The sequence below is a fragment of the Girardinichthys multiradiatus genome, chromosome 12 (assembly GCF_021462225.1).
Source record: "Girardinichthys multiradiatus isolate DD_20200921_A chromosome 12, DD_fGirMul_XY1, whole genome shotgun sequence".
Taxonomy (NCBI): Eukaryota; Metazoa; Chordata; class Actinopteri; order Cyprinodontiformes; family Goodeidae; genus Girardinichthys; species Girardinichthys multiradiatus.
This window is the reverse complement of record NC_061805.1, coordinates 48,326,599-48,350,765: the sequence shown is the minus strand read 5'-3', so window position 1 is coordinate 48,350,765 and position 24,167 is coordinate 48,326,599. Positions and strand designations below refer to the sequence as shown.

Below are 24,167 nucleotides of genomic sequence, written 5' to 3'. Positions count from 1 at the left end.
GCCTGGGAACGCCTTGGACTCTCCCCGGAGGAGCTGGAGGAGGTGTCTGGGGAGAGGGAAGTCTGGGTGTCTCTACTGAGTCCACAGACCCTGCGACTCAGTCCCAGATGAAGTGGAAGAAGACAACTACGAAGGTTGCATGCTTACTGACTCTATGGTTTCTACCATTTATTTTCTCTTACATTTTTTAGCTGCATTTAATGGTATATCATGGTATTTTTTCCTCATACCTGGAGCACTGTGTGACAGCTCAAGGAATGCGTTAAATTGGTTCAGAGTCCACTTGTTGGTTACTTTATGTTTGCTCCATTACCATGTCTCTGTGGTGTCTGTCAGGGTTGGTTCTTGTGTCTATCTTTTTTCTCTTTATACTGTTGTTATAGATTAAAGCTCAAATCTGTAAGCAAATCACCCTGAAGGGAGATTGGACCATTCAACCTCTGCTGGACTGTTTCGGAGACAACACAACCCAGACAACTTTCAACCTTTTAAGCATAAATGAAAGAAAATCTGCACGGTGGTGCAGTTGGTAGCACTGTTGCCTTGCAGCAAGAAGGTCCTGGGTTTGACTCCCAGCTGGGCCTTTCTGCATGGAGTTTGCATGGTCTCCCCATGCATGTGTGGGTTCTCACCGGGTACTCTGGCTTCCTCCCACAGTCCAAAAACATGACTGTTAGGTAAATTGGTCTCTCTTCATTGCCCATGGGTGTGAATAAGTGTGTGCAGTGTTGTTTGTCCTGTATGTCTCTGCGTTGCCCTGCGATGGATTGGCAACCTGTCCAGTGTGTACCCTGCCTCTCACCCATAGACTGCGGGAGATAGGCACCAGCTCCCACGTAACCCACTATGGAATAAACGGTATAGAAGATGAACATATGAATGAAACAAAATCAAAAATCTTGATCTTTGGACCCACTTGTGCCAGCATAGGCTCTCTCATTGAATGGGGCAGTATAAGTCCATATAAAAAGTTAACTGCAAGAAATGTGTGTGATTACATTCAGTGATTTTGTCTTTCACAATATTACAGCTGGTCCAACAGACAGCTGACCTCTTAAGAAAAATAATTAAACACTTCCTCTGTAATTATTTTAATTCTTTGTTAAATATTTATCCAGGACTGATTTTAATTATTAAAATGTTTGCCTTGAAATTATAATAATTTTAGTTTCAGATTCTTGTGTTACAAGACATCCTGAGAACAGTCCATTTGCAGGTGATAGGCCGGGTAAGCCATATGTGTGCAAGAAAAGCAGGACCTTCTTTAAGCAGAATAACATTGGTTGTTATTTACTTGAATACTCTGGTTGTTGGCCGTAGATTCTAGAAATAAATATTAGCAACAAAGATCCATTTGCAGAATGTTTGAGTCTTAGCACCAGAGGATTCTTGTTATGCTTGTGACTCTTGACAGTCAGAGCTTCCATGAAGTCATGCCTGTTTTTATATTGATTATTAGGTCTAGAACCTGCTGTCTGCTGTTTGCCTACCCTAAAAATCTGCTAAAAGCTGGGATCAATCGAGCGGGAAAATCAGTCAGGATCATCCGGGTTTATACTACTCAGGGGGATTACCTCACTGTTGCTGGAATAGCCTCAGAGGAATGGCTGCCCATTATAGAACATTGGGACTAAACACTGTCCCGCTGTTTACATAAAAGGTAGAGGAGGCCGGGCCCCGGCTCTGTGTGCCAGAGACAATTAGGCCCCTACACAGGCTGTAATCCACAGGCGCGTCTGCTAATCAAATTCAGACATTGCTGGGCACCTAAAAACAATCAGGGATCCAATTACAGTGAATGCTTGCCAAGATAGAAAATTAATAAGAATAACTTGAACTGATCTTCAGACAGATGCTTGAAGATGTCCCACATTAAAAAAAATAATTGAAATATTTGAAACTTGTCAAAGACAAATGTAAGTAAACAGATATCTGTGACATGATAATGTAATTTTTCATGCTATCGTAACATCTTCAATTGTAAACATAAAAATGTTTTTTTTTTCCCAGACTACAAATAGGTGTTTTAATATAGAGGTGAGAGCAGATATTTTCATGCAAGATATACAAAGATACTTAACTTTTTTTCATTTACATTAAATCAGATTAAACCATTTCTGTTTTTGGCCAGTCAGGATTAATACATTTTTTTTAATTCACCAAACCCGAAACAAATAAGAAAATAATTATTCTTTGGAGACCCACATAGAGAAGAGGGGGAAAATCAGGAGAGGCAAGAAGGTACCTTTCTATACAACCTTTCTATATGACTTTATACAAAGCCAAGTGATATAAGGCCAATGAATCAGAACAAAAGTGTTGTAATCATGTGCAGGAGCTGACAAGAAAAGGGTGGAGATAGGAGGAAGACATGCAACAAAGTTCAATGGGCCGGAAATCGAACCTGTGATTGCCTGCATTGAGGACTAATTTCCTGTTCCGTGTGTATTTTGATTATTTCTTCGCTGTTTATTTTGTTCCTTGGGTTTTGTTTTCTTAAGTAATTCTTTCTTTATTAGTTTATTCTTTTGAGTTTATTCTAGTGATATTTTTACATTTAGTATTATTTGTCTCTGTTTTTTCTGATCTTTTCCCCCTTGATTTGTAGGATCCTTGTGTTTGTGTTTATGTCATCTGTGTTAATTAGTCTCCCTCCTTCAGCTGCTCTGCCTTCCCTCTGCCACAGCTGTTCCACATCTCTTGCTTGTCATTTCTACATCCATGCCTCAGTATTTCTAGCTCCTGATTTCTCTTTGTCCATCGCTGGTGTCTACCAAGTTTTAACATAATACTAGAAATATCCTGCCAACATGTGTATAGCTTTGTGCAAAACCAAGTGCAATGCGGGAATGAACCCTCCTCTTATCCACACCTAAGCACAGGCTGGATATGTCAGGTTTGAATGAAAGGTTCGTATTTTTATAGAGATTAGATGTTTCCAGTTGGTTGTTCATGGTGGCAGTGTGTCTGAGGCCTAATTAAAGCAAACTTTTTCTCGTCATTCTTTTGATATTCAAATGTTTGATCTGTATTTATAGTAATTTCTGCACACATTTTAAATTATTTTAGATCCAACCAGGTGTCCCTGGTTAAATTGCTGATCAAATAATCTTGTTACAATTAAAATTGGGATCAAAATTAATAATTGGTTTACCTGTTTCATTTGATAACTGTTTTTTTCTTTTAATTATAAACACTAAATAATAATACTCACGACTGATTCTTAAAGCTGCTAAAAAGATCACATTAGAAGACTGGAAGGAAAAACAGTGGTTCCAAGTTACATTTGGAATAGGAGCAGCCCAGGGTCCAACATATTTTTGGCAGGTAAACGTAAAGGTCCTCAGATCATGACAAAAATGTAAAGGAGAGCATAAAGACACCTGGCCTGTGGGTCTGCAAGCTGAGCCTGATTGGACTGAAGTACCCAGATGAAGGCGTGTCTTACTTCTGACTGTGTGTGTGTGTATGAGACAGAGAAGACAGACAATCCAATTAATCTGAGCCACAAAGGAGGCTGTCATTATCTCTCAGCTGCAGTTTATCAAACCATCTATTTACTGCAATGGAGACTGACTGGTTTTGTTTTTTGTAAGTCCAGAATCTATCTATCTATCTATCTATCTATCTATCTATCTATCTATCTATCTATCTATCTATCTATCTATCTATCTATCTATCTATCTATCTATCTATCTATCTATCTATCTATCTATCTATCTATCTATCTATCTATCTATCTATCTATCTATCTAGCTATGGCTTTAAAATCTACAAATAAGTGAAAATTTTGAAAGACCATCAGGACGTTTTGACTGATTAATTGTGCAGTTAAGATACAAACAAATATAGGCAGACAAAGCTGAGTGAGTCCAAAAAGGAAACGTTCAGGTCTTTATACTTATTGTAAATCACAGCTGTACCCAGTTTTATCTTAGTGATCACATGTTTTCTGACCTGTACGTCAGTCTTTATCCACTGTTGCTAAACCCCACTATAATAGTATTTGGCAACTCAATTTTAGATATTTGCAGAGACCTCTGGAAATATTTCATATTTCCTCCAATAACAACCAAAAACTTTAGAGTATTTTATTTGGATTTTACATGGTGGACCAGCACAAAGTCGTGTATAGCTATGAAAAGAAAATGTCACAGTTTTCTAAACATTTTAATAAAAATATCAAGGGTGGGGTGCATTTGTATTTGCCCCTTTAACTCTGATGCCCATAAATTCAATTGCAATGGTATGTAGCAGGAAACTAATACTGCACATGATGCATAGTGCTGCTGCAAGAACCAACATGGTGATGGCAGCAGCTAGTAAGCTAAGTACAGAAAAATACTGGAAGAAAGTCTGTTAGAGGCTCCAAAAGACTTGAGACTGGAGTAAGGGTGCACCATCCAACAGAGAAACGACCCTAAACACACAGCCAGAGCTACAATGAAATGACCTAAATCAAAGCATATTCAGACGTTACAATGGTCCAGTCAAAGTCCAGACCTAAATCCAATTGAGAATCTGTGTGAAAACGTGAATGTTGCTGTTCACAGATGCTCTCCATCCAATTTTGAAAAGGAATTGACAAAAGATTTTGTCTCTAGAAGTGAAAAGTGGTAGAGACATGCCCCAAACACTTGCAGCTGTGATTGCAGCAAAAGGTTGTTCTACACAGTATTGACTTAATACAACTGCATAAACTTTTAAGTTATATTTGTAAAAAAAAATTAAAAAGCATGTATCATTTTCATTCCACTTCACAGTTGAGCAAAGAAAACTTTGAGCCAGCACAACTATAAAATATGAAAAACTATCAAATACAAAAAAGCGAAATGTTTTGCAATTCTGTCAAATCACCATATTCATTAGGAATATCCACAGATATATACAGGATCTGTTACACTGAACATTAAGTTTTTATTCTGTCCACATCCCGGACATAATGTCTGCCCTGCCATGCATACCGCTCAGAATACATGATTCAGCTCACCAGAAGCTTTTCCTGTAGCCGTCAAATATTATAAAGACTGAGTGTCCTATATAACTCTCCATCTCTGCGTGTAAGATTTAAACTTTTCTTTAAAATTGAAAGAAGGTGAGACATTTGTCTTGTATTTTCAGAGATAAACCAACCCACTCCAGTTAAAATATTCCGTCTCTGTGCGTAAAATGCTGCGTCCTGGCGCGGAGGATCTCTGGGAAAGAGCTCCTTGTCGGTGGAGCTTCCTTCACGCCCCGCTGCTGTGGGTCGGTGCTCAGCAGGAGTGGCATCACGGCGACAAAATCTCGCTGAAAGAGCGTCCTTTACAGCTCAGGCATGCATGGAGTTGTGAGATCACTGGCGTTATAAATATCCTCAGCAGCCATCCTGCAGAACCACCGCATAGCGCAGCCGGGGTAATGCCCACCCGTGCCGCACGCCAGTGCGCGCAAACCTTTTGGGTTCTTGACCTCGGCACGGGAGCGGTAAAAATGCGAAAAGCGGCCTGTTGAGAGTCTCTTGTTTGGAAGAATGAATGTTCCTCTCTACTTTCTGACCTTCGCTCACTGGATTTGCGCCGCAGCCGCAGCGGAGCGCGTCTCTTTGCTTCTTCAGGAGGGGATCAGTTCAGGACGCAGGACCTGCAGGCTCTACTGCAGGGTTGGCATCGGCTTCCACCTCCAGATTCATCCCGACGGCAGAGTGAACGGCAGCCATGAGCCCAACCAGCTGAGTAAGTATTTTCCTTCATGCACAAAGCAGCTCAACTACTGAATTATACAAACGTCTGGACGTGACTCGTTTATCTCCCCAAGTTTCCTGGTATGTTTTTAATTAATGTCATTCCTGCAAGTTACACCAGTAATGATTTCCACAGAAGCAGGGACGAGCTCCTGTCTGGTGGTGTACAATATCCAACACATGTCATCTGGTTGACGAGCCTTGTTTGTGTCCGTCCTGGATGTTGGCAGGTAGACTATTTGTGGACGTAACAGGTGCAGCTCTGAGGCACCGGGATGTGTGCGGCTACAAATCAGCGTGACTGACATCACAACAATACGACTCCACTGCACAGCAAAAATACAGGTCCTTCTCAAAATATTAGCATATTGTGATAAAGTTCATTATTTTCCATAATGTATTGATGAAAATTTAACATTCATATATTTTAGATTAATTGCACACTAACTGAAATATTTCAGGTCTTTTATTGTCTTAATATGGATGATTTTGGCATACAGCTCATGAAAACTCAAAATTCCTATCTCACATAATTAGCATATTTCATCCGACTAATAAAAGAAAAGTGTTTTTAATACAAAACACGTCAACCTTCAAATAATCATGTACAGTTATGCACTCAATACTTGGTCGGGAATCCTTTGGCAGAAATGACTGCTTCAATGCGGCGTGGCATGGAGGCAATCAGCCTGTGGCACTGCTGAGGTCTTATGGAGGCCCAGGATGCTTCGATAGCGGCCTTTAGCTCATCCAGAGTGTTGGGTCTTGAGTCTCTCAATGTTCTCTTCACAATATCCCACAGATTCTCTATGGGGTTCAGGTCAGGAGAGTTGGCAGGCCAATTGAGCACAGTGATACCATGGTCAGTAAACCATTTACCAGTAGTTTTGGCACTGTGAGCAGGTGCCAGGTTGTGCTGAAAAATGAAATCTTCATCTCCATAAAGCTTTTCAGCAGATGGAAGCATGAAGTGCTCCAAAATCTCCTGATAGCTAGCTGCATTGACCCTGCCCTTGATAAAACACAGTGGACCAACACCAGCAGCTGACATGGCACCCCAGACCATCACTGACTGTGGGTCCTTGACACTGGACTTCTGGCATTTTGGCATTTCCTTCTCCCCAGTCTTCCTCCAGACTCTGGCACCTTGATTTCCAAATGACATGCAGAATTTGCTTTCATCTGAAAAAAGTACTTTGGACCACTGAGCAACAGTCCAGTGCTGCTTCTCTGTAGCCCAGGTCAGGCGCTTCTGCCGCTGTTTCTGGTTCAAAAGTGGCTTGACCTGGGGAATGTGGCACCTGTAGCCCATTTCCTGCACACGCCTGTGCACGGTGGCTCTGGATGTTTCTACTCCAGACTCAGTCCACTGTTTCCGCAGGTCCCCCAAGGTCTGGAATCGGCCCTTCTCCACAATCTTCCTCAGGGTCCGGCCACCTCTTCTCGTTGTGCAGCGTTTTCTGCCACACTTTTTCCTTCCCACAGACTTCCCACTGAGGTGCCTTGATACAGCACTCTGGGAACAGCCTATTCGTTCAGAAATTTCTTTCTGTGTCTTACCCTCTTGCTTGAGGGTGTCAATAGTGGCCTTCTGGACAGCAGTCAGGTCGGCAGTCTTACCCATGATTGGGGTTTTGAGTGATGAACCAGGCTGGGAGTTTTAAAGGCCCCAGGAATCTTTTGCAGGTGTTTAGAGTTAACTTGTTGATTCAGATGATTAGGTTCATAGCTCGTTTAGAGACCCTTTTAATGATATGCTAGTTTTTGAGATAGGAATTTTGGGTTTTCATGAGCTGTATGCCAAAATCATCCGTATTGAGACAATAAAAGACCTGAAATATTTCAGTTAGTGTGCAATGAATCTAAATATATGAATGTTAAATTTCCATCATGACATTATGGAAAATAATGAACTTTATCACAATATGCTAACATTTTGAGAAGGACCTGTAAGAGGCTTTCTGTCACTGTGGGTCCGTCAAGTCAACTTTTGATGCTGGGAAACTTAAATCACCTGATTTGGAAAAATGAAACAAGCTGTAATATCATGATAACAAGAAGATCTTGGCCGTTAGAGAGGACGAAATGCACAAGAATATCTAAGGGCTATAAAAACATGGATATGGGTGTTGGGCCTTTTCCCAAGCTGCAGCAATAAAACAGTCACAGGATTTATGCCTGGAAAGAAAAAATGTCAGCAAAGCAAGAACATTTTGTCTAGTCAGAATGCAAAACAAAGTAGGTAGTTTAGACTTTATTCTATAAGTTCAACGAATAATTAACAGTGCACTATAAAACAGATTTCTTATTGCTGAACTTTAAATTGCCCCTTGAGTGCAAATAAATGTGCACAGTTGTAGGGTCCTGCAGCTACCTGTCTCCTCCATCCAAATTATGCAGCCCCCTAAAGTATTTCCACCCACTGAACATTTTCACATTTTGTCACCTAGCAGCTACAAACTTCAGTGTATTTAGTTAAGATTTTATGTGACAAGCCAACATTAAAACATTTAAAAGTGAATAGTGGAAGGAAATTCCTGCCTCCTTTACTCCGATACCCTTAAATAAAATCCAATGCAAACAATTCCCTTCAGAATTCACCTCATTAGTAATTACTTAACAGTCTACCTGTGTGTAATTTAGACTCAGTATGAATCCAGCTGTTTGAGGGCCTCAGAGATTTATTAGAGAAAACTAGTGAGCAAACACCATCATGAAGACCAAGGACCACAGCAGACAGGTCAGGAGGAATGTTCAGGAGAAGTTTAAAGCAAGGTTAGGTTATACTGCAATATCCCAAACTTAGATCGTCTCTCAGAGCTCTCCTTAATCCATAATCTGAACATGGAAAGAGGATGGACCAACTGCAGACCTACCAAGACATGGATGTCCACCTAAACTGACAGATCAGGCAAGGAGATCATTAAGCTGAGAAACAGCCAAAATGACCAAGATAACTCTGGAGGAAATGTAGAGATTCACAGCTCAGGTGGGAGACACTTTTGACTAGACAACTATATTCATGTGCTCCACAAATTTGGCCTTTTTGGAAGAGGGGCAATAAGAACCCTGTTGAGAAAACCCATTTGCACTGTTCCACAAGTCATGCAGGACACACAGGAAGAAGCTGCTCTGGTCAGATGGAACGAAAAATGAAATTTTCGCTCCACTTGTTAATTATGTGTGGCTGAAAACTACTCCCCTTTTTCCACTAGTCCCTACTCAGCGCAGTTCAACATGGCTCTACTTACTGTTTTTAGATGTTTTTAATAGTAAAGGTTACAGTAGTAGGAAATGGTGGAAAAGGGGCGTTATACTTCACATACATCACCCTGAACACACCATGCTGCCCTTGAAACATGTTGGTGGCAGCAATGTGCTGTGGGGATGATTTTTTTCAGCATGAAGAGGGAAGCATGTGAGAGTTCATTGAAAGATGGATGGAGCTAAATAAAGGCTGTTAAGGGCTGCAAAAGACTTGAGACTGGGGTGGAGGTTCTCTTTCCAGATGGCCAACAACCCTAAACATGCAGCCAGTGCATATTCATGTGTTAGAATGGCCCAGTCAAAGTCCAGACCTAAATGTAATTGAGAATCTGTGCCAAGACTTGAAAATTGATGCTCTGCATCAAATTTGACTGAGCTTGAGCTGTTTTACAAAAAGAATGGGTAAAAAAATCAGATGTGCAAAGATGGTGGAGACAATAGACATGCATCTGTAATTCCAGGAAAACAAGGTTCTGCAAAATTTTGACTCAGTGGGCTGAATACAAATGCATCCTACACTTTTCTGATGTTTGTAAAATCATTTTGAAAATCATTAAAAAATGTTCTTCTTTTTATCCTTACTTGGTGTTGGTCTTTCGCATAAAAGAACATCCCAGAACATGAAAAAAAAAAAACAAATTCCAGGAGCATGATTTCTTGTTTAAACCACTGCATACACCCTGGTTGGAAACCTTGATTATATCTTTCAATATCTGTTTCAGTTTTATAGCACAATCCTGACCTGCCTGAAGTCTGACGAAACAGACGAAGCTCCCTGTGAAAGTACACTTGTGCCTTCATTTTATGGTCCATCTTAGCAGTGTTGTCAGGTTACATTGGTTTAAATGAGCTGCCATATGTTTGTGTATACTGCCTGATGGGGCACCAGATGAGCACGAGTCAGGACGTTTTAATTGTGACTCTGAACATGTGTTAGAGATGAATGTGAGGAGAAAATTTGTCTTTATTGTATTCTGATTGTGTTTTTTTAAGAAAACTGACAGATGCACAGAGATTTCCAGTGGCCACTTGTTTTTAGCAATAATGTGCAGGTTGTTAAAATTCAGCATTTTGCAATCTTTTTGTTTTTAAGATATGACGGTATGTCATGTCAGTAAGAGGAATTATTTACCATGATCTGATTTTTCCTCAATAACCCACCTATAAACTGGAATATATATTTAACAGGTAAACAAACAATTTTGCAACTACACCATAACATTTGATTTTATTATGTTCTTTGCTTTTAAAACATATGTTGCAAATAATTTTAAAAGTATTACAGAATAGTAGTACAGTAGTACAGTATAAGTATTGTTCACGAATGGCATTTTTTAAGAAGCACTTTCCGAGGCATACTTCATATTATTATTCTTCACCTTTATTTCAGAAAAAATTGTCATTGTCATTAAAAAAAGAAGAAAATACACAGACATGCACAAATCAGTCTTCCAGCAGTTGAAGCTATCACAAAATATTTAGACACTTGTTCCAATGTTAATAGAAGCTTGACGTTTAACTTGTGTCACCATGTGTTACAACAGTCAAAGCTCCTACTATTCATTCCAACGGCACATAAATTTATACATATAGTTCTGTAGTAAGGCATGAAGAGTTGGAACATTACTTGTGACAAACGTTGTACTTGCAGACATCCATTTTGAAAGCCTGATGAAGACTCTAAATGCTTCCTGAAAAGCCACCTGGAGTTTTTTCATTGTAGATTTAACTGTAACTACAAAACAAGTGAGCCATATAAAAATGGCCACATTAACATCATGTAAAATTTAAGTGCCAACAAATAGGCATGTGTTTTTAACTGCACAACAATAAATAAAACCAACATTTTAATAAAATACAAAAGTACGATTCCTGTTAAAAAGGAAGCTGTAAATCATTGTAGATCTGAAATATAACAGATTGTAGCTTTGCTTTTACAAAAGAAAAACAAACAAAAAAAGCTCTGCAAACAATGTTTTAAAACTCAATATTTTCTGTTATCTTTGTCTGGATTTTATGTGTTTAATATCAGCAACAAGAGCATGATACCAGTTGCTCTTTCTTCAAAAACCCTTGCTTTATTCAGTCAAGTTTACTAAATGCACCAAAGTCTGCACTTGAGTAAAAGTTGCTGTGTGTTTGCGGTCCTACTTACTACGAAATTGAATTAAAAGATAAAAACATGGTTGATAAAAGATCAATACTTTGAGTTCTTAGAATACTTGATTTTTTTAACTGCACCAATCTCCAACCTCAAGCTGGAATTTGTGCCATTTCTGTATTGCGGTGGAGGGCCGCACAAAATCACCTTGAGGTCCGCAAATGGTCCCTGGCTGCAGTTTGGACACCCATGCCACACACCAACCTAGTTGGACACGAGACACGTTTTCCTATACAGCTCTGGTAACATCATTATTCAAATGTTTTATGAATGTTTCATTCTTCCTGCCAACAAACAGAAACATAAAGTAAATCAGATTACCTCTTTGCCAGATTCTACCTCAGTTTGGCAGTCAGGATGCCTGCAGTTACAGAGGATGGGGATTTACATGTGGATCTGTTGGTCTGTGGTTCGTACCAACACTCAGGAGGGGTTTCTCTGTAAACTCTAAGTAATTTAAAAGCATCAATCAGATGTTTTTGACTTTGGTTTTTGTGGAGTCGTTATGAGTAGTCATTATTTTACATGCCACGGACAGGAGTCATTTCAGTTTGAATAGTCAGGAAGGATTTCTCTGGGGGAGTTAAGTTACTGACTCTTCAGTGCAGTCACCATAAAGGAAAAAAAACAAACTAGAGGTGCAAAGTAGAAACAAACGTTATCTATTTAAGTATCATTTATTATGTTAGAGATATACTCAATTAATGTTTAACCTAGCTGATAATAGCTGCTGAAGCACTTTGTTCGACTTTCAGCATGTTAAGTTGGAGCATCCAAAGTTTCATGTTGATCGGACTTCAAACCAAAAGTGAGATGTTAGAAACAGGTTTGTATATGAAACATAATTTTCTGCAGCTGCTTTACAGTCTCAAATGGTTTGTTCAGGTTGTACAACCAGAGTATATTTACCAGTAAACATACAGGGGTTGTACAATGAAACTGAAACACTTGGTTTTAGACCACAATAATTTATTAGCATGGTGTAGGGCCTCCTTTTGCGGCCAATACAGCGTCAATTCGTCTTAGGAATGACATATACAAGTCCTGCACAGTGGTCAGAGGGATTTTAAGCCATTCTTCTTGCAGGATAGTGGCCAGGTCACTACATGATACTGGTGGAGGAAAACGTTTCCTGACTCGCTCCTCCAAAACACCCCAAAGTGGCTCAATAATATTTAGATCTGGTGACTGTGCAGGCCATGGGAGATGTTCAACTTCACTTTCATGTTCATCAAACCAATCTTTCACCAGTCTTGCTGTGTGTATTGGTGCATTGTCATCATGATACACGGCACCACCTTCAGGATACAATGTTTGAACCATTGGGTGCACATGGTCCTCAAGAATGGTTCGGTAGTCCTTGGCAGTGACGCGCCCATCTAGCACAAGTATTGGGCCAGGGGAATGAAATGATATGGCAGCCCAAACCATTACTGATCCACCCCCATGCTTCACTCTGGGCATGCAACAGTCTGGGTGGTACGCTTCTTTGGGGCTTCTCCACACCGTAACTCTCTCGGATGTGGGGAAAACAGTAAAGGTGGACTCATCAGAGAACAATACATATTTCACATTGTCCACAGCCCAAGATTTGCGCTCCTTGCACCATTGAAACCGATGTTTGGCATTGGCATGAGTGACCAAAGGTTTGGCTATAGCAGCCCGGCCGTGTATATTGACCCTGTGGAGCTCCCGACGGACAGTTCTGGTGGAAACAGGAGAGTTGAGGTGCACATTTAATTCTGCCGTGATTTGGGCAGCCGTGGTTTTATGTTTTTTGGATACAATCCGGGTTAGCACCCGAACATCCCTTTCAGACAGCTTCCTCTTGCGTCCACAGTTAATCCTGTTGGATGTGGTTCGTCCAGCTTGGTGATATGCTGACATTACCCTGGATACCGTGGCTCTTGATACATCACAAAGACTTGCTGTCTTGGTCACAGATGCGCCAGCAAGACGTGCACCAACAATTTGTCCTCTTTTGAACTCTGGTATGTCACCCATAATGTTGTGTGCATTTCAATATTTTGAGCAAAACTGTGCTCTTACCCTGCTAATTGAACCTTCACACTCTGCTCTTACTGGTGCAATGTGCAATCAATGAAGACTGGCTACCAGGCTGGTCCAATTTAGCCATGAAACCTCCCACACTAAAATGACAGGTGTTTCAGTTTCATTGTCCAACCCCTGTTCTTTCTCATTATGCCAGCATGTTTTTGCACAGACGCTCTTTACCGTAGATAACCATTTGGTGCAGAGGTGTGTAAACGGTTTTAAGCTTTTAGAATAATCTAACCAAAATGCTGGGCAAATGTTTGGGTTTTCACTTTTTGCTAATGCAGATCATCCCTAAAAATAAAAGGGAAGTCTTATGATGTCTGGTTGGAGTTCAGAGCATCTTTCCACATAAACTGGATAAGCCTGGACCCCATTACCTACTAAGAGATAAGGAATGATGGAAGTGAAGCCGGAAGGGGACTGTGCTAGGATTAGACTTGTAGGAGCCCTGGTATGAGCTGCTTGTGGTGTGGGAGAGGTTTAGACAAGGTCTTTCTCCCAAAATATAATTATGCCATAATCTCACTAGTTGGTTCTTGAATGGGCCGCCTTTTGAGTAACTGTGAACTGGATCCGCTCTCATAGGTTAATTCCCTCGGATTGCTGTATTCTCCAGGTAAAATAGTGAATGCACTAACATACTATTGCTTTGAAGCGATGGCCAATGGGCGTTGATATCTGTCATTACTGATGTTTATGCTGTTCTGCTGCTTATGAGTTCAAATTGGATGTAAGAAGAAGATTAACAAACTTTGTATTCAGGGCAAATGTGCAGCTAAACCAAATGAAAGCTGATGTGGGAGCAGTGGAAATAAACATATATTTTATTGTCCAATTCAATCATCCAGATGTGGTCTTTGTCTTTCCAGGTGTTCTGGAGCTGTTTGCGATTTCTCAGGGTGTCATCGGCATCAAAGGGGTTTACAGCAACAGATTCCTGGCCATGAATAAAAGAGGACGGCTTCACGCCACTGTAAGTGCTCCACAAGCCATAAAACTCCTCAGATGTCGCACAAAACAAGTACTGATGGGAATGTTGTTGTAGCATCAGGACCTGCTTGGATTTTCAAAGATTTCTGCTGACATTTCCAGTCCTCTGGTTAAGATTATCTAAAACGTTCACTGAAACAGTAGAAATCTGCCTGCGTTGTTGCTCAATCATTCATTATGTTTACCTTCTGACCTTGTATAATGCAGTTTAAGATTCAGTCTTTGTTAAAGCTAAATCATATCAACAAACAACTCTTGAAGCAGACACAGAACAGACAGAAACACCCGAGAATCAACCAGCTGATATATTTGTTGTCAACACGCATTTCTTCCTTCTTGGCTGCAACCAGGCATCCTTTGTACTCATGAAACTGATTTTTTCCCTATAGAATTTCTTCCTGATACAGTTATATTTGTTTTATGAGTTTGTTCTGCTTTGCATCTGCAGCAAACAGCCCCAGAATCTGGCGTAAGCAAGTCTTGGCGCTCTTGCTCTGCTGTAATCTTTAGCCACAGTGTTAGAGGTTCTTAAATCCCCCTGAATGCACAGCGAGCTGAAATCTCCCCACAGCAGCTTGGCCGTGCCGATGTAAGCAGGCCATCCGACCAGTCAGCGGTCAGAAACACCAACAAGTCATCTGCGGGAGCTTTGGCAGGCAAATAGTTAGAAGCGACTGCCGGTTAGCGAGTGTTAATGGGAAGAACAGATTAAGTCCTGTCGGGGACGTCTGATAATATACAGTGGAGCGAGCCACAAAGTGAAAATCAATATGCCGAGTAAACAATCAGCTGGAAGGCAGCAGGCACTGAGCTGGACAGTCTGCAGAGAGAGTTAAAGCCCAGTACAGGCGACTTCTGCCGCTTCAGCTGCTGATACTGTTTCATGAAATCATGTCAGTGTGAAGGGATGAGGCGTTATTCCTCAAGGTGAATTCTCAGTTCTGCTTTCGGGAAAATGCACTGATTTGAAGTTCATCAGATGTTTAAATAGAGGTCAAAGCATGAACCAGACAAGGACTAATTATATGTATATACCACATCATGAGAAACTGTTAACCCTCTCAGGGCATATTCACACCTGCCACGCTTGGTCCACTTTAAATGGGCCCGAGTTTGTTTTGCCCCTTGGTTTGGACATTTTGTGTAGATGGGAATGCACTTATGCGAATCCTAGTCTGGACCAGACAACCAGGCCAAGACCCACTTTTTGAGTTGGTCTCAGTCTGCTTCCAAACCGACCCTTATTGTAGTTCACTTCTAGTGTGAATACGAACCGACCTCGATGTGACTCAACTACAGGAAACATATGCCTTCTTGTACTTAACGAGCCACCGTAGCGAATGTTGTGAATAGTGAATGCATTGAAGTCATACCTGATTTGTCGCCTTTTACTTAGTAATGTTGGACACACAGAGCTCATCATCTCCTTCGGCTTACAGCATGCATTTGCCAATGCCATTCCAAAATTAGAAATAGAGTGTTGCGAAACTGTGTTGAATGAGCTGCTCTTGACCCTCACCATGATTTTGCAGCTGTAATAACTGCACAAATATGCAAAACAGAAGTGCAGCAAGCATTACTTCCAGGATAGTTTTCTCCCCCTTCCGGGTCTGTCCTCTGTCTTGCCCTAATTATTTCTGTCCAATGGGAGCAATAATCGTCACACACGTGGCTTTGTTTACATTGTAGTTCACTTGCAAAAAGTACAATGTGCAAGCAAACCTCACCAAATGAAAAACATTAAAGTCCACTTTTGGTCTGAACCAAACAAGTGGACCAAATGACTTTCCTGGTGCAAATACACCCTTACAGTTTCATTCTGTTTAGGCTATTTTGTCACGATTAAATGTTTTACATCATTAAACTAATTTTATATCATACCTAGATAACCTAAGGAAATAGATGCAGTTTTTAAATGATGATTATATTTATTAAGGGCCAAAAATCTCTCCACATCATCCTGTTCCCCAAAAAGTAATTGTTCCTTTATCCTAAGAATTGCTGTTCGAGGCGTGTTTGTGATAACTGCCAGAGTTATTTATGCCACCCTTTCATGCAGAATTGTTTTAGTTCAGTCACACTAGAGGGTTTTTGGGCATGAGGTCATGCCACAACATGCCACTTTGACTAGGCCACTACAAAAGCTTAATTCTTTTTGTTTTTTGGACTCACTGGTGTGTTTTGCCCTGCTCATAACCCAAGTGGGTTTGATCTTAAGTGGACACACTGATGGCTATACATGCTCCTTTGGTGTTTTCTACTATAGAGCAGAATTCATGATTCTATTAATTATGGCCAAATCATCCAGTTTTTAAAGCAGCAAAGGAGCACCAGACTATCACAGTACCACTGTTGGTTTGATGTTCTTTTTCCCAAATGCTGTGTTAGTTTTATAGCAGATGTGACTGGACACACACCTTCAATATATTTTCACTTTTGTCTTAAAGAGGAAATTATCCCCAGAGTAATCTCCCCAAAGTTTTGGGAATCATCCAGATCTTTGTTTGGGAAATGGATCCTTCCAGTAGTTTTTTCATTGCTGGGATTAGCTTTCACTGTAGTTCGCTGGAGTCCTAAAGCTGTAGAAGTACCATTGGAACCCTTATAAGGGTTATATCAATGGCTTTGTTTTACATCTGTTTCTAAATTTCATTAGATCGGGGCATGATGTGTTGCTTTTTGCCTACTTCATGATGTCAGACAAGTTTTATTGAAGATGTGAGAAAGACATGCTAATCTTAGATTAAATGATGTGAGAAAATGACAAGAAAAGACAATGTTAGATGAGACATTTTAAAATAACCTGAAAATAGATTAGAGGAAAATAGATGAGGCAATATTGGATGAGACAATCTGAAAAAGTCAAGACAAAAGATGATGAATGACTAGACCAGATATGTTGGAGCTGAGATGAGGTCAGATGAAATAAGAAAATACAAGAAGAGTTAAAATGAGTTGAGTATATAGATGATATGATTTAAATGGTGAATAGGGAGATTACTCAAGATAAAAATTATAAGACTAGTCAAGATGAGAATATATAATACCTGATGAGATGTCAGATGAAAATACATGATGTGAGTGAAAAATAAATGATATAGAAGTAAAATTACAAGACTAAATAATATGAAAAGAGAAAAAAGGATGTCATGAAAGAGCAAAATAGATGAGCTGAGATGAATTGGAAGTAGATGAGCTAAGAGTAGAAGAGATGCATTAGATAAATAAAGTGTGACGCCAGAATAAGAACAGATGGGAAGATCATATGAGAAAAGACTCAGGAGACTAGGAAATATGATGAGATCCCATCAGATCAGATGAGAAAATGCAAAAATTCAAGAATAGATGAGATGGAAAATAAAAAGACCACCTAAGATAAAATGATAGAAAAAAAAAAGATGAGACCAGATAAAATTGGAAGGGATGACATGACACGAGTTGAAAGTGGATGCGCTCAAAACAGACAAGACCAAATAAGATGAGGTAACATGAAATAAAAAAAATTAGATGAGATGTAACAGGAGAGAATGAGATAAGAAAAGATTAGACCAAATAGATACCTGACATAACATGAGATAACAAGATCGAAAGCTATTTAGTAGGGGACCAATGACACACAACCTCGAGAACTGCACAAACAAGTTTAAGGAAATATATGGACCCCTTGGCAATCAAATGAATGCATATTCCTTATACGCTACACAGGCATAAACATGCACACACAAATTCGTTTTTTTTTTTTACAAAATTAACTTTATAAAAGCAACATTTCTCAGTGGGCTTGGGAAAAAAGATATTAGTTCACCATTTCTTAGAAACACGTTTCCATCAACACCATGTTTTAGTGCTGATAGACTTTCAGTCTTCTGCCAGATGGCAGTAACTGAAAAGATGAGTGAAAGGGGCTGAGGAGGGGGTCGTCATCATAGACCCGAGCTGATTTCCTTTGCATGGCTTGATTAAATAAATTCGTTAGTAAGAGCTTGTTTGAGCAAAAGAGACGTGATTGTTTTCATTTTATTTCTCTCATTTTTCAGATTCAGATTTTCCTCAGAAATGTTTTTTTATTTCTCATTCATGCTGTGCCTGAAAATCAGTAACTTTCAAACCCAAACCCTAAAGATGATGTGCTATAGAGTGTCAGAGTAACTTAAAGCTGAGGTGAAAGATGTAAATATAAATACAAGGTAAAACTTGTGAATCATGGGAAAGAGTGACCAATGCAACTGGATTTAATAGCATTAGGGTTTTACATAGAAGGTCCCTGGAAACTGGCTTCAGCTATGAAACCCCATGAAGGCCAGCAGGACCAGGGCTTCTCCTGCCTGCGTGTGTGAGCTCGTCCATGCACGCTCCAGTGGCTTTGTTTCCAAATGTCTAAATCCCTGACGGGTACCAGAGCTGGTATGTTGCTCAGTTGTAGCTTTGTGTTAAATCATTTCAATCCATCCGTAGCGACGACTCTAGAGCGCTGAGCAATTTTCTAATCATCTTTAAAAACAACAGACCCAAAGGAACTGTTGGTCACTTAGAATAACTCAAAGGGTTGTACTGTTCCGCAACGAGCCGCAATGCGCTCTCCTGTGACTGGCATGTTTACCGAACGCTGTAATGGCATCATTTTCTGCTATGCTGCGCTCTTCAGCAAAGCAGAACTGTTTGTTTTGTTTAAAATGCCATGAGGTTAAACAAGAAAGTCATGCCACTGCAAGAAAGAAGGCATCTGTACATTTTAAAGTTTCCCATCAGAGACATTCTTAGGTACAAAAGGGAACACCTAATGGGTTTGTTTCTTTCAGTATTGTGTTCTATATTATGGGAACAGAACAAGTTTCTCTCAGTCTCACAGGTTTTGGCCAGTCTATGAATCATTTCCACTAATTACAGCTGGAGACATTTGTTAAGAAAATGTTTGGAGCAAGTTTTATCTGAAAAGCTAGAATTTAAAATATCAGGTTACAATAAAATTCTAGAGCTAATCTTATGTAATCTCACTTTAGGAGCAAAACAAAAAAACACAGACAACACACTGCCCTTTTTAAAACATTACAGGAAAGCAGAAATGGACTTAAGGACTTTAGGAATTAAGAAAGAAAATTGGCAACCAGGTGCTGCTAGTCAAACACACTTGTGTTTGAAAAACCTTTTTGGATGTCCGTTGCACAATGACAAGAAGGAAAGATATCAGCAATGACCTTAGAGAAGCAAATTTTTCAGACCGTCAATTCGAACCAGTGAATTCATATAGTAGCGTCTGTTCAATATTAAGGCACCTTCCTAGAAAAACAGATTCAGTTTATTTCCAAATGTACAGTAATAGAAAATCAAATCAATCCAAATTATGTAAATAGAGATAAATCATTTGGTGTTTGAGTGCTAGAATGTCCCTAGAGGTTATGTTGTCTGGGGCTTAAATGCCCTGGTAGGGTCTCCCATGGCAAGCAGGCTCTAGGTGAAAGGTCAGACAAAGAGCGGTTCAGACACCTTCATGAGCACCATTAAATCGAGGCACGTGACGTCGCCCACTACAGCGGAGCCGGGTCCCTCCCTGAAGCCAGACCTGGGTTCCGGACTTGTCGGAAAGCGCCTGGTGGCCGGGTTGCTCCTCGCGGTACCCAGCCAGATGAAGCCCGAACAAGAGATGCGATCATCCAGTGGGCCCACCACCTGCAGGGGGAACCATGAGGGACCGGTGCAAAGTGGATCGGGCAGCGGACGAAGGTGGAGACCTCGGCGACCCAATCTCCAGATGCCTCTACCGGTTGGCCTCGAAGCGATTCTGGCAAACCATCGGGCGCCTCAAGAGGGGGAAGCAGGGTGGTGGTCCTTCTTCACAAGAAGGGTTACCGGAGCGTGTGTTCCAACTATAGGGGGATGTGAAGTGGCTGGGATGAGGATCAGCCCCTCCAAGTCCGAGGCCATGGTTCATAAAAGGGTGGCTTGTCCTCTTCTGGTTGGTGGGGACTTCCTGCCTCAAGTGGAGGAGTTCAAGTATCTTGGGGTCTTGTTCATGAGTGAGGGGAGAATGGGGCAGGAGATTGACAGATGGATCGATGTAGCTGCCGCAGTAATGGGGACGCCGTGCCGGTCTGTTGTGGTGAAGAGAGAGCTGAGCCGAAAAGCGAAGCTCTCGATTTACCGTTCCGTGAGGAGCTTGGCCTATCGGCTGGCCTGGGAACGCCTCCCCCTGGAGGAGCAGGAAGAGGTGTCTGGGGAGAGGGAAGTCTGGGTGTCTCTACTGAGTCTGCCGCCCTCACCACCCGGTTCTGGATAAAAAGATGAGTAATTTTGGTTGGCCGACCACTCTTTGGACTGCTCACCATAGTTCCAAGTTTTCTCCATTTGTAGATAGTGGCACATTGGTTTGCTGGAGTCCCAAAGTCTTCATGGTTCAGAGATGATTCATAGCTGTCATAGGTGACTTTTTCTAATCTGTTCCTGAATTTCTTTAAATCCGGACATAATGTGATGCTTTTTGAGAATAGCCTACTTCATGTTGTCAAGGTACTATGTGCGGGATTTCCTTGCTCTATAGGTCTGGGTGTGGCTCATGAAATCAAACCAAAACTGTGGTTAACCACAGTTAACTTATGATTTTTCAAGGGAGTGATGCAATTTTCAGGTTGGTCTGAAAGGTTAGTCTGAATAGTTTTTTTCCCCTTGATAAATGAATCATAAACAGGAAACTGAAGAATTAACTTAGTCAAAATATGGAAAAGTTCAAAGGCACTGTAATTGTATTATAATAAATAGTAACATAAAATTAAAATAATTGCATAAATACAAAAATGTTGACAAAAAGAAGCATTAATGCAACAAGAAAACAAAACACAAAAAGCTATTAAAAATTAAAAATTTTATTTAAATATTTCTTTATCCCATCTAAAACTTGACCTTTGCCTTACTTAATGCAACCACACTAACCACTTCTTCAAAATAAATCAAATTTGATAGCCAACAGTGTGATTGATGCTGACCCCATCCTCCAACAAAGTCAACTCAGAGTCAAGACTCAAGATTTATGTCTGAGTTAAGCATCCAGTAGTAAACCTATTTTCGGTCCACACCCCTTTTCTCCTTCTTCCACAGCCACTTGTGAGATCTTCTAAGCAGCTAGTAGAGGTTCCTGTACAACTCAGGGTAACACACACTTCCCACTGAATTAGCAAGCAATAGATAACAAAAAAAAAAAAAACTTTGAAGTTGCAGTTGAAAGATACTGGTCCCAACAAGGTGCCACCTGGGGCAGTAAGCCATATTGACAATATTGTGAACAGACACTGCAAATGGTGACAATTTGATTCAGACCCAAAACACAAGGTTCAGTTTTGAAGGGAAGTTTTAGATAATGCCATCAAGAAAGACTTACAGTGTGTTCAGCATCATAGAAATTCATTTTACAGGCTGTTTATTAATTTAAACCCGCTAATACCTCTTATGTTCCATTTTGTAGGAATGGTTCTCAGACGACTGCAAGTTCAGGGAACGTTTCCAGGAGAACAGTTACAACACCTATGCCTCTGTAATCCACAGGAACCAAAGGACAGGTCGAGAGTGGTATGTTGCCCTCAATAAAAGGGGAAAAGCTAAAATGGGCTCCAGTCCATGGGTCAAATCCCAGCACGTCTCCACCCACTTCTTACCCAGGGCCAGCCTGCATGACTTTAGCCAAAGAGGCTTCACCATCACAGAAAGGAGCAAAGAGAGGAGGAAACCGGCGCCACTGTCATCTCCCAAACCCCCACCTGTAAAACCTAAAGTCCCTGAAGGAACAGTCCAGAGACGTAGACAAGTCAAATACTGGCCCAAGTACAGGTTTGGATGAGTTTGCAAAGACAGGGATCAGATTTATAAACTTAATGATGTTTAAATCATTCCAGGATTCTGTGAAGCATGTAAAAAAAACCTGAAGGCCGGCCAGTAACACTCACTGGACCCGTCTTTGTCGAATCTATGATGATTGTTGGACATTTTCTTTGCACTTAAATCTGTGTTGCTCTATACTTTTGTATGAACTCAGTAATGTTCTGTTAATGGTGCACGTATAGCTGAAATCCCACCTGAACACGTCAAAGAAAGAGAACATGTTCCATGTTTTTATATCTAGAATATTGTGCCAAACTGTTTTTTTTTTTATCTCTCAGACAAACATTTACTTTTTTAATAGTTTCATATTAAAAAAAAAAACAAAAATCATAAAATGCATGGCAAATAAGCTTGGTTTGCTCTCAAAAGCAGGACGAAGATGTGAGAAATCCTGGAGAAGTTGGTTATGATCCAGTCAGACGCAGAACTTTCACTCAAACCAGGACTGTGAAGTAATCATATCCCCCCAACGGTCCCAGGATTTACTTTAGTTCCCACGCATGTTCAGAAACATCCTAGATATCACCGATATCCACTGGAAAAGTATCCTGTTGTATATTTTAATAAATATAAAATTACAAATGAATTACTTTTCTCTCATTACTTCACACACTAACCCCTAACCGTAAACACAAACTACATGTAGAAGTTGTTCTATTGTAAGTTGTTTATTTAAGGTTCATTTTGGCTTATGCAACAACTTTGGGTTTAGGAGCCTAATTAATTTAATAGTTTACAAACGACAGTATTTTATATTCTTCTATCCTTTGGTAAACCGTTGAGGTGATTTAATTGCTCTAAAGTAACAAGCATACTGTGCTGTGGGTTCACACAAATTTAACATATTCACAGATATCAGGCACATCTGGGAGTAAAACAAAACAAATTAAGTACATTGAGGGGAAACATTTTAAGAGACAATTTAATGTCACCGTTAACACAACCCTAAAAAATGCTTATTAAATAAATGCAAGTGATTTTTATTGTTTTTCTTTGCTTTTCCATAACTTCATGTTTTCCTGGAGTATAAATGTGATGCGACACAGCTTAGCCAATTTCTCTGAGGCCACTTTTCAAAATTGTAAAGACAAGAAAACATGCTATGCATGTACAGCAGATGTGTGCTGGTCTTCACAAGACAACACATTGCTGGCCAGAGTAAAATGTTTAAAACAACTGGCACTGTGACAGATCAGGCTGGATGAGGATGAAGTCAACTTGACAGCACATACATTGAGCAGGATGGTAAGGGAGGTAAAAACATCTCCAAAGCTCATTGTTAAAGAATGCAACAAAGAATGGCATCCTGGAGTCACCAAGTCTCCATACCAACCACTGGATGTTACCTCTATGCCAACATGTTGTAGAGGAGGCATGTTAGGAAAAATACTTATCTACATTCACAAACAGGAACCATGTGGAGTTTGCTAAATTCTATTGGGATTTTAACTGAATCCATGTTGTTTGGTTAGGTGTCACTAAGATTAAACTTTTTAATAAATACTCCAGGTGGATCAAGCAAGAAATGGATAAATATGTGAAAAAGTACCACATGCCACTCTTAAGCATGGTGGAGGATATGTGATGCTGAGGGCCTGTTTCTTCTGCGAAGGCTCATGAACTCTTTGAATACCAGGACATTTAACTCAAAACGTCTTTAAAAAAGATGGAAACCAGGACTCTGGACAATCTAGAGAGATTCTGCAAAGAGAAATAGTCAAGTTGGATTTTTCTAAATGTTTTGCATTTTAGGTGTTTTGGGCATAACTGGAGAGTGCTAAAGCCACCAAGTACACATATTTCTGCAGAAATCCCCTCTTTACTTCCTGCAGATCCACAAAACACAACTGTAATGTGTCTTTACATACAACTACCACCCAATATTAAGGCATGTATAAAAGTTTTACAAAGACACATTACAGTTGCGTTACAGTTACATTACAATACAAAGCCGCAGACACCTACACATCGGGAAATACAGTTAAACCGAGCTGTAAATAATTATATGCTTGTTAGAGACCATTTAAGTTTATCTAAATTTTTGGTCATATTAGAATGCTATGGTTAATTTCAGCTTTAAACAGCAAATAAAGAAAAACTCTA

At 40.2% G+C, this 24,167-nt stretch overlaps 1 protein-coding gene across 1 annotated transcript; it reads left to right on the top strand.

Moving 5' to 3' along the window:
- Window positions 1-4,107: 4,107 nt before the first annotated feature.
- Window positions 4,108-22,602, top strand: fgf5 (fibroblast growth factor 5). Its single transcript, XM_047382255.1, has 3 exons — window positions 4,108-5,714; window positions 14,078-14,181; window positions 21,652-22,602. Exons 1-3 carry the CDS (start codon window positions 5,513-5,515, stop codon window positions 22,021-22,023), a joined length of 678 nt encoding a protein of 225 aa, XP_047238211.1. The 5' UTR covers window positions 4,108-5,512; the 3' UTR covers window positions 22,024-22,602.
- Window positions 22,603-24,167: the final 1,565 nt, after the last annotated feature.

Excerpts from the sequence above, each read along its gene's own strand:
- fgf5 (XM_047382255.1), top strand. The coding sequence starts at position 5,513 with ATGAATGTTCCTCTCTACTTTCTGACCTTCGCTCACTGGATTTGCGCC. Across the intron at positions 5,715-14,077 it reads CCATGAGCCCAACCAGCTGA|GTGTTCTGGAGCTGTTTGCG; the intron begins GTAAGTATTTTC and ends TTGTCTTTCCAG. Across the intron at positions 14,182-21,651 it reads GAGGACGGCTTCACGCCACT|GAATGGTTCTCAGACGACTG; the intron begins GTAAGTGCTCCA and ends TCCATTTTGTAG.